Raw genomic sequence first — 15,203 nt, forward strand, 5'->3', positions numbered from 1 at the left:
TAAATCAAAAAGGGAATTTTTTGATGGGTCCATGATGCTTTGGAAGTCCATACCATACCATTTTCACACATGTATACTGTATTGGTTTATTTTGAACAGTGTTGTTGATTTTGGACTGGAGTTGATATCAAAGTCATCTTGCTGATGTAATTTGTTATTAGTGTCCTTCATTTAAATTCACAGATGCTGTTGAAGATGATTTATTTTGTGACTATTGTGTGATTAGTGATATAGTGCTTTAACCTAATCAGACCCCTTCCGTTTATTTTGAGGCTTTCTCATTCAGGTAAGATCTGCTGTACATGGGGGTGTGGTATGATTCATCTGTACTTTTTGTTTAAAATCTCTGGGTTTGTTTGAGCCCAAAGCTTGTGAATCCATATATTTTTTTATGTTGTGCATTGCTGTATCTCAAACGGTTATGCCAGACAACGTGGGAGGAGTGCTTTTCAGTGCTTTGGCTTGTTGCGTATGAAGAGAATAAAGTTGTCATGCAGCACCCCCTTGTGGTCATTCAGCAATAGCTGTCTTTGCATCCTCCAAAACCAACGTGGAAAATTGTGGTTACTAACTCTTGTATTTTGCTTAAAACCTGGGAATTGAACTTTAGGGACATTTGTTAAAAAAATTTTTTTTTTAAATCTTAATTAGATCAGAATGACCTGGATTTGGCAGTCCCATGTTTTGCTATCCAGGATCATGTAATCCTTGTTCATACAGCAAAATTGGATGTGATCACAATGATCCAGATACACACTTTTTCAGATGACCAAATCTGGATTACTAGTGCTCTGTGGAGCCCCTAGAGGCCAGTTGTTCAAAAATAATCCTATTTGATTTCGACTATTAGATTAGATAAAATCTTGAAAATGGGTTGTTTAAAGGAAAAAAGGACTGTAAAATCAGATTAAATCCAATGTTGGTCACTGTGTTGTTCAAATACTTTTAGTAAGATTGGGATACTTTTGATCCAAAAAAAGATAATTGGTTTGATTGCCAGAAAACTGAACATGCATGAACTGATTAAAATTTTTCTCATAAAAGCATCTGCCAAATGCATATACAGTACAGGTGCATCTTTTGTTAAATGTGAGCCAAAATCATCACAATTAAAAGAACCAAAGACTTGAACTACTTCAGTCTGTGTGCACTGAATTTATTTAATATACAAGTTTCACAATTTGAGTTGAATTACTGAAATGAACTTTTCCACAACATTCTAATTTATTAAGATGCACCTGTATGTAACCTAAATGACCTCAAATTCTATACATGCATTCCTCAACATTAAAGTGTCAACGCTTTGCAGGCATTTTCATTACATTACGTGAGAAAAAAAAAGTCACACAAAAATAAAAAATAAAATTAATTGGGTTAACCAGGACTTCCATTAATACCAAAATTTAAATGGGTCAAATTGACCCCTATATTTCCCAACATAAAGGGTTGATAATTAATTCAAAACTGTTTAGGCCAATTAAAATCTATTACTTTTCTGTTTAAAAAAAATCATAGTCAATATAATTAAGAGTCTTATTAGAAACATTCAATAAATAAATATTCAGGCAAACAAAGTTGTCAAACAGTTTTATTAAAGCAATTTACATCTGCATTATATATATTATATATATATGAATATTTAAATCTGATATAGCATTGTCTGTTTTATAGTATGTAAGCATATAATAGTACTCTCTGATTTATGACTGTACAGTATCTCTTTACACATTCAAGACTGAAAATAGCAGCAGTGTATGACCGACTCAAACCGCATGTTAGAGCACCACATTTCTGAAGACGTTTTCTCTTATCTAAGGCAGGCGATCCAATGTGAAAACACTGATCTGATCTGTAGGACATCACCAAATACTTTAAGTGAAATAAACAGGTGTTTCTCTTTAACACAGTGTGGAAAAAATGGAATAAGCAGTCGATGTAACAGAAGAACAGGAATGCTGACCGAAGCATTTGTTAGTGTTCAAGAATCACTATTTCCCATCTCAAGCCCCTTAACAGTAGTTGTGTTAGTCTAACACACTTACTCTACCTCTCAGTCTCATTAAATTAAATTCTTACTAGTTCACTTTTGGATATTTTGTCCTACCTGCGAGCACATTAGTTGGTCATGATTGTCCCTGAATAGCTGTTACACTATTGCACTGAGAGGTTGCTACATAAACACTCGAGACGTGAATATCCTGATATCCGGCGGCTTTACGCATCTGACAAAAGTGTCTCAGGAGGTGCTGATTAAAAAAAAATGGTCAGCGGTGAAAACCATCAGCCAGAGATTCATTCCCCTTTGTATCAAGAGCGTTAATATAAACCTAAACCAAATAAATACATTAATGCTTAAGTATTTTCCTTTTTCGCCTGTTTAAATTCAGTGAATCATCAAGTACCTCTTTTACAATCCCATGACATTGAGTTTTACATGAATAGATTTTCTAAAAATAATAATAATAATAATAATAATACAAATAAGATAAAAGAGCAATAGCGGAATCTGAAGATGAGATATTAGTTAAGAGTGTAAGTTCCTGAAATAGTGTCTTTGAGGTCCTAAACGCAGCTAGCAACTATCTTAAGAAAGGTAGTTGTGACATACAAAACGTTTCTTTTAAAAATGAAGAGTTAGGTGATTACAGCAAAAGCACTGAAAATCGAAAACATATCGTTAGTTAAGAGTGGTCCGACGTACGTAAAAATGGAACCAATCATGAGACGTATACTCTATTAACCTTAAAATAGGTGACGCTGTACCTCAGCACAATCAGGGTTGACGTAAAAAAATCTCTCTCTCTGTATATATATATATATATATATGAATGAAAAAGGCCCTCATATGTAAACACATTTGATTTCTTTGTACTGCAAGCGCTGTACGTAGCACACCTGCGCGTGACGTGGATTAACCTGGGCAGAAGAAATCGATAAAATCGTTGTCGGTGTTATTTGGCACAGTCCAGATACGCCATTTCACCCGCTTATGCGTGTAATGTCTGAGGCTGCTGTTTTTTGTAACAAATTATGCCAAATGTCTTTGGTCGTGGGCTGAGATGCATTCTGGCTTTTCTCAAAGGGCTTGGGGATATTGATCTCCATGTTTACAAGCCTCCCGAATGCTGAGATCTCATCTGCTCAGTCTTCCTGGGTCGAGTGGAAGACTTTGGAGAGCTCCACGTGGCCCGGGCCCTCGGGGGCCTCCTTTGTTGACAGTAACTGCACGCTGTCTAAAGGCACCGGCATTTCTTTGTCCTTCTGGTATCGTGTCTGGTCGAGGTGTGGTGTGAGTCGTCACCTGGCTCCTTCTAAGTGTGTATTTCAAGAGTATCTGTCCTCGATCGAATGAGCGAGTGAGAATGATGTGGTGGTCCCTAACTGATTCGCTGCACACAAAAGGTGTTAAGGTCATTAGTGCATGCATAGTGAGATATGCGGCCCTCCACATTGTAGTCTTTACGAATGTTCCCCTTTGAAATCGACCGTGATGAGAGGAAGTGAAGCTGCCCACAGAAAGGCCTCTTGTTCAGTACGTGGCAAGGGAGAGGCTAACGGAGCCGTTTGCGCTCTTTTGCCATCTCTCTTCGCTGAGGGCGGTTAAATTGCCCCGTCGTTGTGACCGGTGTAGTTGGGTTTGTATGAGTTGGTGGTCAAAAGAGTGGCTGATTCGTCCAGCGGTCCATCCTGATGCTCTGTGAAGGTCAGCTCGATCTTGGTGAACTCGCTGTCTGTGGACTGAGGCGTCTTGTCCATGCGAGACGCCATCAGGGCGTTCTGATATTGCTGGCGGGTCACCTGACAGAGAAAGAAGAAGAATTTGTGAGACATAATTATCTATTTTGGGCTTTTTGTAATGTGGTACTGCTAATATCTGTGATTAATCACATGCGGTTGTATTTTTATATCATTTATAGATGCTTTGAATAGAAGCATCATGGAAATTCACATTGATGTTTTCAGATTTAGATTTTTTTAGAGCCAAGTGTATTTCAAAAGCGCTGACCTATATAGCCACTAATTTATGACTGCAAGTTATTTCTTTAGACTTTTTTGTATTTTTTAATGAGTTGTGTAAGTTAACATGTTAAGAAAGAAATAGAGAGAATAATCTTTTTTTATCTATATATATATATATATCCATATAATTTTTTGATTCTATTGACAAATCTGATTTTTAACAGTAAGAAATAAAAGCTTAATCTGTTCCTAGGTACTTATGACATTTGTTCAGAAATATTTCAGTTGTTAATACCAAGTAAATAATTTCCAGAAAATATTTTAATAATTTGCTTAACTCTAGTACAAGTTTTCCAGAACCAAACCCTTCTCATGTGTAATATTTACTTGAAGTACATATAATATATATTACAAAATGGCATGTTCACAGGTTCTCTGATGTCAGTTAATTGTCACAAGATCTGCAAGTCCACTAATACAATATTTCCTTTTTTTAAGGGTTTTATTTTGATTGTTTTTATTTTAAAGGCATTTATTGATTTTTAAGATTTAATTGGTTATTAGCTTTTCATCACCTTACAAACCCAAACTCTCTGTTCTAGTGCAAAGACAATATAAAAGGACAGTTATTTATTTTGCAAATCTATATTACACTGTAAAATATTATGTTTAATGTTATCCCACAGTATGTGAGATTAATTGAGAAAAATATAGCTGTCTTTAAATTTCAGGAAGTAGGATCATCATATTTGGGCATCAAAAGGTTTCAAATCCTCTACACTAAACGATAACATACAAACTGCATGATGCCCTCAATTAAAACAGAGCTTCTGATTAATATGATTTTCAATTTTAACATGACTGTGGGCAGACAGGAATTTATGTGTCTAACTGCAACTTTCAGCAATTCCATGAGTTGAGAAGTGCAATATAAATCCTCAGCAGCGTTCAGACCTTGATGTAGAGCAGGTCAGAGGCGGCTCTCACGGAGTAGTCTGGCATGTAGACCTGCAGGAAGGAGTTGAGCTGGTTGTTGCTGCTGCCCAGTGTGGGGGTGACCGCCTCCATCCGGTCACTCCTGTTCAGGGAATCCGAGTGGTTGAGTCCGAACGCTCGTGGAGGTGACTTATTTTCTGTATAGCAAATAAAGGGTCACATGCAGGTCAGTGGTCAACTGCTGGTGTTGCTGTGATGTAAACAAACGAAACAAAAGATTCTTGTCTGATGTTCCATACATTTTTCCATTCATTTTGGATGCCCGGTCTCTTCTCATGAACCTTGCTGTGGAATTCTTTTGTGTGTTTAGTCACAAAAGTTGAGCTTCATTTATTTTCAATCCAAATTGGGATGTAGCAGCCATTTAATATGACTAGAAATCCAGTGAGGATTTGTTTACGTAGCCAAATAATGAACATTAATAAGGAAAAACAACCTTTAACAAACAACTTCTAACATTCTTTTGGCACTACCTTTTGCTTTGCTGATAAAACAATGGATATAATCCATTCCCTTTTTACACATTTGCAAACCTCGCCAGAAAGTGACATAATTAAGATTAGAACATCTGCTTAATAACTCACACGCTAACACAAGGTGAAGAGTTTTTAATCAAAATAAGATTAGGTTCTCCACTTCTTAAAGAAACCGTTCAAAGGGTGTCTGTGGGGAAGCAGTCCAACAGTCATTAGACTGGAATGTATATAATCCCAGGGTCAGATATCTAACCTTGTGGATTTTTTTGAATTTAGAAAAATATACACAACCAATTTGCTTCATATGAGCATTTTTTAATCAAACAACAAATGGTGTGTACAGTAGCATTAAAAACGTTTAGGTCGGTAAGATTATTTTTATGTTTTTGAAAGAAGTAACCAAGGCTGCATGTATCAGATTTTTTTAAAACTGAACCCTAATATTGTGAAATATTGTCAAAACGTTAATATATTGTGAAATATTATAATTTATTCTTGTGACAACAAATTTTCAGCAGCCATTACTCCAGTCTTCGGTTTAACATGATCCTTTAGAAATCATTATAATATGCTGATTTGGTGCTCAGGAAACATATCTTATTATTATAAATTTTGAAAACAGTTAATAAGTTGATCGGATCCATGCTTATAGGCTCCCATGACCATTATCAGACCTCTGAAAACTCTTGATGCACTTTTCCAATCTTCCAATTCTAATGTGAAAGAGAGGATTCAGTGAAAGGAATGAAAAGCGGTGAAGAAACGAGTGCGGTACCTGGAGATCCTGCCAGCGATTCTGCCCTGCTCACCACAAAGGTTCGAGATAAGGAGAGAGGAACTGGAGAGCAAGAGGAAGGGTGGGAAAAATTAAGGGAAAAGAAGGGAAAGACCAAAGGGAAATCATGGGGAAGAAAATATGATTTACACCGAATTCCATCAAGAATCAAAAGTGTAATCATTTGCATAGCGTGCATTTACATAATGTGATTGATTAAACAGAAGCATGTGTAATAAATAACATCATGCATGATTTGGTAGAAAATGAAAAAAAATCAACCATACGAAAGAGAGTGTAAAAACTTCAGAGATGAAGTTCTTTCTTTCATGACCAAATATTGTACATTTCATAAAATCAACAGTTATTTTCATTAAAAATCCTGACATTTAGGGGTATGTGTGCAAGTAGTGAGAAAATCCATCGTTCAGACCTGGTGAAGAGGTTAAAGCCAGCACTCCATAATAAGAGAAGGCCCCAGCTTCAAACTTCATCCCCTCCTTTCCAGCTTCAACCTCCACTTTCCCCTGTGAGCCAACAGTTACAAGTATTTGAGAGAAAACTAGTAAAGTGTTGGAATTAAATTTGTTTGAAAATAAGGACCAGCCCTCTGCAACAGCTTTTGCTATCACATGCTGTCTAGGTAGGCAACTCTCTAGTTTTTGGAACAGAGATTTCAATCATGTGAACCTCACAATCGTTTGTGACTTTTCAATCAGAACTCATACCTGCAAGATGAGGATGAAGTAGTCCACGGGCTTGTTGCGGTGAAAGAGGTAGTGCTCTGACATTTTCTTGTTCTTGTCATCATATTTGAGCTCCTGGATGACGTTAGGATGTTTCAGCAAGCGCAGGAGGATTTTCTCTGACATTTGAGCCGTACTGAATGACTCCACCTCTGGTAGAGAGAATACAAAATAAGATGGGGTTAAGAATGCTTTAAAAGTTTGTGATTGCATTCTTAATAAAAAAACAGAGACACATGTAGTTACATGCTGGACATCAGTACCAGTTTCCAGGAAACGCAGTGCGGCCAGAAGAAGCTGTGGTGATATTTTCACGCTCAACTCATTATCTGTGGGTTTGAAAGCGGAGAAGTCCTGTTTCCTCTCTCTGTGAGCTATCCTCTTTTTCGTCTTGTTGTCAGCTTTCATTTGGGAATAACAAGATGACACGGTTAGATGGTTTTACTTACATTGCATTAAAGTAAGGAAAACTTTTTTTGAAATCAAGGTTAAAATCCAGGTTCTCGGATTAGGTAGTCTTTCTATTAATTTTGATTAATATGTTTTTTAAATTTTGTAATTCTATTTTTAAGAAAAGTTTCAATTTAATGCATCTAAATAATACATTATGTGGCTTCACCATCAACTGAAACACCTTGAATGCATGAGAGGGTATACATCTTTAAAAAAAAAAAAAAAAAAAAATATGTACAAAAATAAATCAACGTATTTTTAATAAAATTATCATGTAATTGATATTAGGTGAAACAATTTTCTGATATTTTTAAAGATCCTGACATCTTTATGACCCCTTTAATAAAATAAATAAAAATAAATGTGTGTGTGTGTATATATATATATATATAAATAAAATTAACTTTTAAAACTTGCTCATCTTAGAAGAAGTGCATTCAAGAAACTGTATGTATTAAATATTTTGGAAAAAAATTAATGAGCGCAAGTCAACACCCATAGGTTGAACAGAGCAACAGAACAGAATAGAATAGAATAAACTCATATGTTTGGATAATAGCATGTGCCAGACATGTAAATGCAAGTGATACTCACTGTACAAGTCAGTCTCATCAAGAATCTCAGATTTGATGATTTCCTCAATGACGTCTTCCAGCGTGACAATGCCCAGAACCTCATAGAATGGGTCTCCCTCTCCTTCGTTATTCACTCTTTGGACAATGGCCAGATGGGATTTACCTGCCACGACAAAAACCAAATACAGTTACACGAGAAGTTTATGAGGTATCAAGATCATTTTGGACATGGTGGACCCCTGTACCCTAAACAACCATGAATGCACTAAACCCCACAGAATTACAGTTCTGCTGGTTTATGATAAAAATATGTCACACATGCTTACTAAGAACCCCGAGAGAGTTATTATTTGAAAGTTGTGACTGTTCAAACATAAGGTTCTTAGAAACAGTCAGACAATGATCCATCACGTTTTCTTAGCAAATCTCTCATGGTTCCACATCTGTTTTCCCAGGACCTCTTTGATAAGCTGCTTAAAAAATTCCTGCCCAGCACTGTCAACCAAAACGCTAAAGAAAATTATTTTCCTGTTTCTCAGCTAGTGATCATTTAAAAGGAATTTTCCGGAGCCAGAGCTAATATTAGATCTGAAATGAAGTTTCCATTCCACTTGGGCAATGCTCTCACCGGCGTGGAAGTGTAGCAATCCATTATGTAGTGTGTCCGTATAAAACTTTTCCATAAATACCAGTATACAGTAGCAAAAAAAGAAGCGGTTTCTTTAAAAAACTACTCGGCGGCAGAGACCCCAGTTAATGACTGACCAATCTTTCTTTCCCCTCTGCTTGGTCAAAGGGACATGCAGGCCTATTTCATGCCTGCTGGATTCAGTAAGCACCCATACCGGCATGAGGAAATATAAGTTTGTTTTCATTTAAAACCAGCATGACTTAAAATCAGTGGGAAAATAAGATTATTTTGTAAATAAAAACTCCCTCTTTCTGACTGTCCAGGCCGCCCACATCTCTCACCACTGATCTATCTGATCTTAAGAGATTTAGACAGTCACTCCTCAACACATGAACCAAATAAGACACCATAAATGATTAAATAAATGGTCCTATATACAAACAATCAAAAGAAGTGGAGAAGTTTTGAGTTCCCAAGAATTGCCCACACAGTGTCCAAGAGGCTTTAACAGCCATTAATAAAAAGTCTGAGACTGTTTAATTTTGACCACTTTGAGAAGATATTTTGAAGTGTAAGTGTTTTTTTTTTTTACATGTCTAGTTTTTATGAGTTCTGATCACTGATCTTAGTAGTTCTGATGCACTTGTGTTCGGAATTATGATGCATTTTTTTAAATCAAAAATACAGTAGAAACTGTAATATTGCTAAATATAATTACATTTAAAATACATGATTACTGTTTTGATATATGGTATACCGTCATTTATTCCTGTGATGGCAACACTGAATTTTCAGCAGCCATTGCTTCAGTCTTCAACTACTATCATAGTTGAATAAAAATATTGCTTAAAAAAAAAAATCAATGACAACAAACTTTTGAAATTCAATGTACACATATGATCTATAGCCAGAGTGTACAATTCTCCCACACTTCCAAAGGCATAAAAATAAGACCTCTGGCATGTAAGAATAAGACACTTCCTTTCTATGCTCAAGACACTGCTGTCGAGCATAAAGCATTCTTTTGAGGGAAATTAAAAGCCAAGATGGACTGATGCAATGGTTTCTAGAAAGGCCTTATATTAAACATTTGAGATCAAGTGAACAGAACACATGGTTTCTAGACAACACACAAAAGACACATTTTGTACATTCCCACCTTATTTATGGAATGAGGTTTTTCCTTCGATATTTTCCATAATGGAACATCCCTAAAAATAGTCGATGAGACTGTGGGTGGCACGTCTGTGATGCTTTACTGGAACATCTTACAAATGTTGCAGTCACTTATCAAGGCTGATGGGCCTTTTTATATAGCACTTTTTAAAACAGTAAAATGACTTTAGGTTCCCAAGGAAAAGACTAAATATTTCACCCCGGAAATGGAAATTTCAGTGCAGTAAATTCACCACCAGTTCTTCTCCCCTGTGGCAGGCCTATAACTAACAGCATCATAAACTGTACAATAGTGCATGCACAGTTAATTCGAACACAAAATATAATTAACATTAGCTTATTCAATTACAAATCCTCTCTTCAGACCTCTATGTTTGTCTCACTTACATTAAAGTCACATGTCAAGATATTAGAGCTCCGTCCCCAACATACTGAACACTTCAGTGCTCATAAACATCTTTACTTAAATTAGAATGTTAAAAAATGTAAATCTTTATCTATACCTAGAAGACGTTAATAGGTAATAGTAATTAATTACTTTTTGAAAGTAACTTACCCAACACTGATAACCTATATTATCAACATTAATATATTTGCTAATATATATGCTTATATAATAGGATATTTGTAGTTGAATGTTTTTGAAAGAAAAACTGAATATAAACTAAATTAAATTAAATATTGTTTAACTTAAAAATCTATTTTTATGTATTATTTCACATGTATCCATATATTTTTTTATTTTTTGAGGGGATTCTTTGATGAATAGAAAGTTCAATTGAACAGAATTTATTTGAAATAGCTGACTTCACAGTCACTTTTGATCAGTTTAATGCATCCTTGCTGAATAACAGTAGTAATTTCCTAAAAAAGAAATCTTAGTAACCTCTAACTTTTGAGCAGTAGTGTATATTATTCATAATGTAATATACTTTATAAAATAACTTTCATGATACAATATATACAAATGTATAAATATAGTTAGAATTTAGATATGGACCTTTCCTTCTTTTATCCCGTGTCAGTTTATTGCTCAGCTTTAACTAACAATAATGCATAATTCTTAAAAGTGTTTTACTGGAAACAAGTGGCTTCATTTGTTTAAGACACGATTTATGACATTTAAGACTTTATTTTGTCAACATAAACATCAATTGACCCTGTGAATTCCTGACCCTGCTTACAGGATTAAGCATTACAACTCCACAACATTTTGAATGCAAATACCTCTCATTCCTGTGAGGAGTCGTTTTATAAAACTAGAAAAGCCAAGAGTAAAAAGCCACTATGAAAGCTGCTTACATAAAGAACAACCTGAAATCGAGCAATAAAGATAATAAAATAAATGTAAAAATAATCAGCCGAGTACAAAACAGCCAGAAATAAATAACCTGAAAAATAAAATAGTTAAACAAACAGTACAGATGCATAAAATCCAAGAGGAACCTTGAATAAGGTTATAGATAATAAACAGATATACGTAGACCCATCAGAGACCAGCAGCTTAATGGTCACTTGATCTTTGACACATCAGGTGACAACATGCTTTCGCCGTAACAGCATATCACTACTTTTGTGTTGAGTAAACACAGTTTGAAAGTATGCTGAGTCACAACAAAGACAGGGAGAGAAAGGCTTATGTGGGTGATATGGAGTCCTTTACACAGGAGATGTGGGGGCTTCTAAGACAGGCTTTGTTGATGGACTCAAGCTCGACACTACACATACCTCAATTGTTGGCCAAATCTGGTTAAGTCCATTTCCTGTTCAGCCACAATTTGTGGAATGTTGAGCCACAGTCCTACTATGGTCTTCGTCCGCAACTGGATGACAGCGTGTTTGTAAATGACCATCAAACGCAGAATACTTAAACCCAAACTGGCTTCTACTTTGAAACAACTCACTACTTAACTGATTAAGACGCACTTTAACTTAAACTATATCATTTAACCATTTAAATACATATGTTACAGCTGCATTCTTAAAGAAAGAAATGGCATAAGTTTACCCACTCATATTGTTGTTTGTTATTTCTGTCATAAAATAACTCACTGGCTCAGACATCATGTTGTGATTGCTCAGGGCACGGAGTAAAAATTACAAGCCAGAATGATTAGGGCCTGTTGAAGAAATTATTCCCTAAACGGCAATCATAAAACACAGCTTTATGGGATGTAATTTTGCAAAATAAAAACGTATGTTAGTAGTGATATTGCCTTTTCCTGAACTCTGTTCCAGAGATCAATGTTATATCTGAGTCAGAGACTGATGGTGAAGTTTAATACAGTCTTCTTGAATTGTCTTCATTGAACCCCACACCTCAGAGATAAGAGACCATCAACAGGTACCATTAAAACATCTTATATTACATCTAATAATATTATTAACAGTAATAGAATATTAATGGAGTCTGTTTTGTATGTTAGAGCTTTGCTTAAAATATTTACTGACCCAAAAGGATCCCCAGAGCCACGGGGGAAAATGTTCTCTGCAAGGATTTATAAAAGCCTTCATTAGCTAAATATGAACTATACCACAATATAGCATGCTAAATAGATCATTTGTTTAAACAGAAAATTAGTGAAGCAGTTAGAAATTTGTTATTTATAAATAACATGAAAATTATTTTGAAATGCTTTATTGCTTTATTTAAGTGAAATGTGATAAATGGTAACGCTATGGTTACCTCATCAGGAGAAAGTGAAGTGTTTGATAGCAACTGTAACTTTCTAACTTCAAGGGTTACTGAAAGTTTGAAAATGCTGTTGAAACTAACATTCAGACATGATGAAGATATACTTTTATTATAACCACTATATTATTCAAAAAGCAAGCACATTATCTATAATTTTACCCTTTTATACTCCCCACCTCTTATACCCACACCTCTTATCCAATTCAAGGTGACTTCTTCAACAACTAAACAACGCAACTGTATATAACTTTATGTTTTTTTTTAAAGTCCAATCTTACTTTTATTATTAAATAGCTGAATTCCTCAACAATGGAAGGTGCAGCTTTAAAAAAACAATGCACTCAACTTACCTTTTTTAAACTCCTCGAGCATGGCATCCAGCTTTGTATCATTGAAGACAAAATGCAGAGGGTGGCTGTAGAACTTGGTGATGGTTTTCAACGGCGTGCAGTCATCTGGATCCACAAAGGCCAAGTCCTTGACAAACAGCAAGTCTACAATATGACATCTCTCGCCCTCATACACAGGTATTCGCGTGTAGCCGCTCTCCATGATCTCAGACATGGTGCTGAAGTCCAGGATGGCATCAGCGGCAATCATGAAGCAGTCTCGCAAAGGCGTCATGACATCCTCCACAGTTTTAGTCCTGAGCTCCAGAGCACCCTGGATGATGTTGAGCTCCTCTTTCACCAGGTCATTATATGGATCTGTCACCCTGAGCATCTCCAGAAGCTTCTCCCTGTTGTACACAGTGCCGATCTCCTGCCCCAGCACGTGGTCCAGGAGTTTACTGACGGGATATGATGCAGGGAAAGTGAGGATCATAAAGAATTTAGTCAGGAGGATAGTGTTTGCGCCCACGGCGAGCCCATGCCTGGAGCAGATGGCTTGTGGCACGATTTCCCCAAAAATCACGATCCCAATAGTGGACACCACTATAGCGATCAGCCCTGATCCTGCGATGTCATCGAGCAAGATAGTCAAAGTGGTATTGACCAAGACATTTCCCAGGAGCAAAGAGCACAGAAGGTAGTTTCCTTGGCTTCGGACTGGCTCGATCTTCTTCGCGTAATTCTTCTCCTTCTCAGTCCCGCAGTTCTGGACGATCCGGAGCTCCATGGGATCCAGCGCCATCAGTCCCAGATTCAGCCCGCTAAACATGCCGGACAAACACAACATCATGGCAATAAAAATCACCTGCAGCCAGAAAGGCAGCAGGAACTTCTTCTCCTCCACCACGATCACTTTAGTGTCCTGTCCCTCGTGATAGACCCAGGTGCTCTCGGACCACGAGTCCTGCGCGCCAGGTGTGGCGGTGGCGATGCACAGGTAATACACTTTGCTCTTCTCAGTTTTTCGCAGAGGCTTCACCTCGATTTCAATAATCCCAGATGTCTTTCTGTTTACCTCCACGTTGGGAAGGATGATGATATCGGAGGATCGGATGCCGCAGGGATGCGAGGCAGGTGCGTCTCCGGGGCTCGTGCTCTCCGCGGGTGCGCTGCCGATGCTGTGTTCTGTAAAGGCAAGTTTGGACCACGTCTCGTTGTTGATGTTTTGCCCATAGACCCTTAACCTGACACGAGAACGCTCGCTGACGCGCAAAAAGCCTCTGTCCATAAACGACACCTCGTCGGTGTCCTCGAGCCGGAGGCCAATGATGACAGTCTCTTCCGGCGCGTCTTTGCCATCAGTGCTACTGATCAGACAACTGCTGACAATTAAGAATATAACAGTCAATGATCTAGCCCGGTTCAGCGCCGCCATATTAGAAGTGGGCACTGCTGTCCATTGCTCTGCCATGTTGACAATGGGCAGACTTTAGTCAATGAATGTAGGATGCCACGGTCAGAGGGAATCCGCGTCCGCCTTCATCCTCTCTTTAGCAGTCTTGACATCAAGCAACAAGGCCGGCATTACTCACCGAGTATCGTTGTCTCTCTGCAGCACGATGACACACCAGCACGCTCTATGTGAACTGCTGTGAGTACAGATGCCTAATGACGGACGGTCGTTTTGACCAATCCGGTCGCGTATGCAAATTACGACCAACGGCATCCAATGAAATCTCGCGGTGCTAGCCATAGAAAAGTTCATATCTATACATACATATCTATGGTGCTATCGGGCTTAAACGCGGTAGTGGGTGTATCCAAAGACCAATCAAAATGAGCGGTACCAAAAAGGTGGGAGTGGTCACCGTCGACCAACGTTTTTTCACCATTGAAACTACTGCATTAACGTATTGAAATTTCGGGGTTAGTTCTGAAAACGGAGAATGTATGTAAAAACTGTATGACGAATGTAGTGGGGTGAATGATACATAAAGAAATGCATAATAAAATTACGACGCACAGAATAAAAAGATTCGCTTTCTATTTAAGCGCGTGTGCGTCTCTGCCAGATAAACAAACTCGTGCCTTCATTCATGCGTTCGTGACGTCAATTTTCTCAAGACGTACAAAAAGTCCGTTCCTTCATAGAACCACTAAATTTAATGGCAAACCAAATAGTTTGTGACGTTTCAGAAAATCACAAAAGAGGGAAATTCGTATACTAATATAGATTATGACATATTAAAATTATGATTATTTTAATTTGTCCTTATTTTGTCACCTTTTGGAGAGATTTTAAATTGTACAAGACAAAACGATTTTATAAAAAAATTACATTTAGAACTATCTATATAATATACATAACGAGACATTCTAAATTTGGGC

The 15,203-nt window shown here is 37.1% G+C and overlaps 1 protein-coding gene across 2 annotated transcripts; it reads right to left on the reverse strand.

Moving 5' to 3' along the window:
- Positions 1-1,572: 1,572 nt before the first annotated feature.
- On the reverse strand, positions 1,573-14,490 carry cnnm2a (cyclin and CBS domain divalent metal cation transport mediator 2a). 2 transcript variants are annotated; one of them, XM_059566177.1, is made up of 8 exons: positions 12,834-14,490; positions 8,001-8,144; positions 7,217-7,354; positions 6,936-7,105; positions 6,641-6,734; positions 6,208-6,270; positions 4,915-5,093; positions 1,573-3,798 (listed from the first exon to the last, which is right to left on the reverse strand). In XM_059566177.1, exons 1-8 carry the CDS (start codon positions 14,284-14,286, stop codon positions 3,601-3,603), a joined length of 2,439 nt encoding a protein of 812 aa, XP_059422160.1. In that variant the 5' UTR covers positions 14,287-14,490; the 3' UTR covers positions 1,573-3,600. The 2 variants fall into 2 exon arrangements, with proteins under 2 accessions (XP_059422160.1, XP_059422161.1); XM_059566178.1 differs by lacking the exon at positions 6,208-6,270 and having other exon boundaries at positions 12,834-14,489.
- Positions 14,491-15,203: the final 713 nt, after the last annotated feature.

The sequence above is a fragment of the Carassius carassius genome, chromosome 14 (assembly GCF_963082965.1).
Source record: "Carassius carassius chromosome 14, fCarCar2.1, whole genome shotgun sequence".
Taxonomy (NCBI): Eukaryota; Metazoa; Chordata; class Actinopteri; order Cypriniformes; family Cyprinidae; genus Carassius; species Carassius carassius.

What these genes read in the sequence shown, in the direction of transcription:
- cnnm2a (XM_059566177.1), bottom strand. Translation starts at nt 14,286, where the DNA reads ATGGCAGAGCAATGGACAGCAGTGCCCACTTCTAATATGGCGGCGCTG. An exon ending in ACTTCATCCTCATCTTGCAG is followed by an intron (nt 6,735 to 6,935) that starts GTATGAGTTCTG and finishes GTTGGCTCACAG; the next exon opens with GGGAAAGTGGAGGTTGAAGC. An exon ending in GGCTTTAACCTCTTCACCAG is followed by an intron (nt 6,271 to 6,640) that starts GTCTGAACGATG and finishes CTTGCTCTCCAG; the next exon opens with TTCCTCTCTCCTTATCTCGA.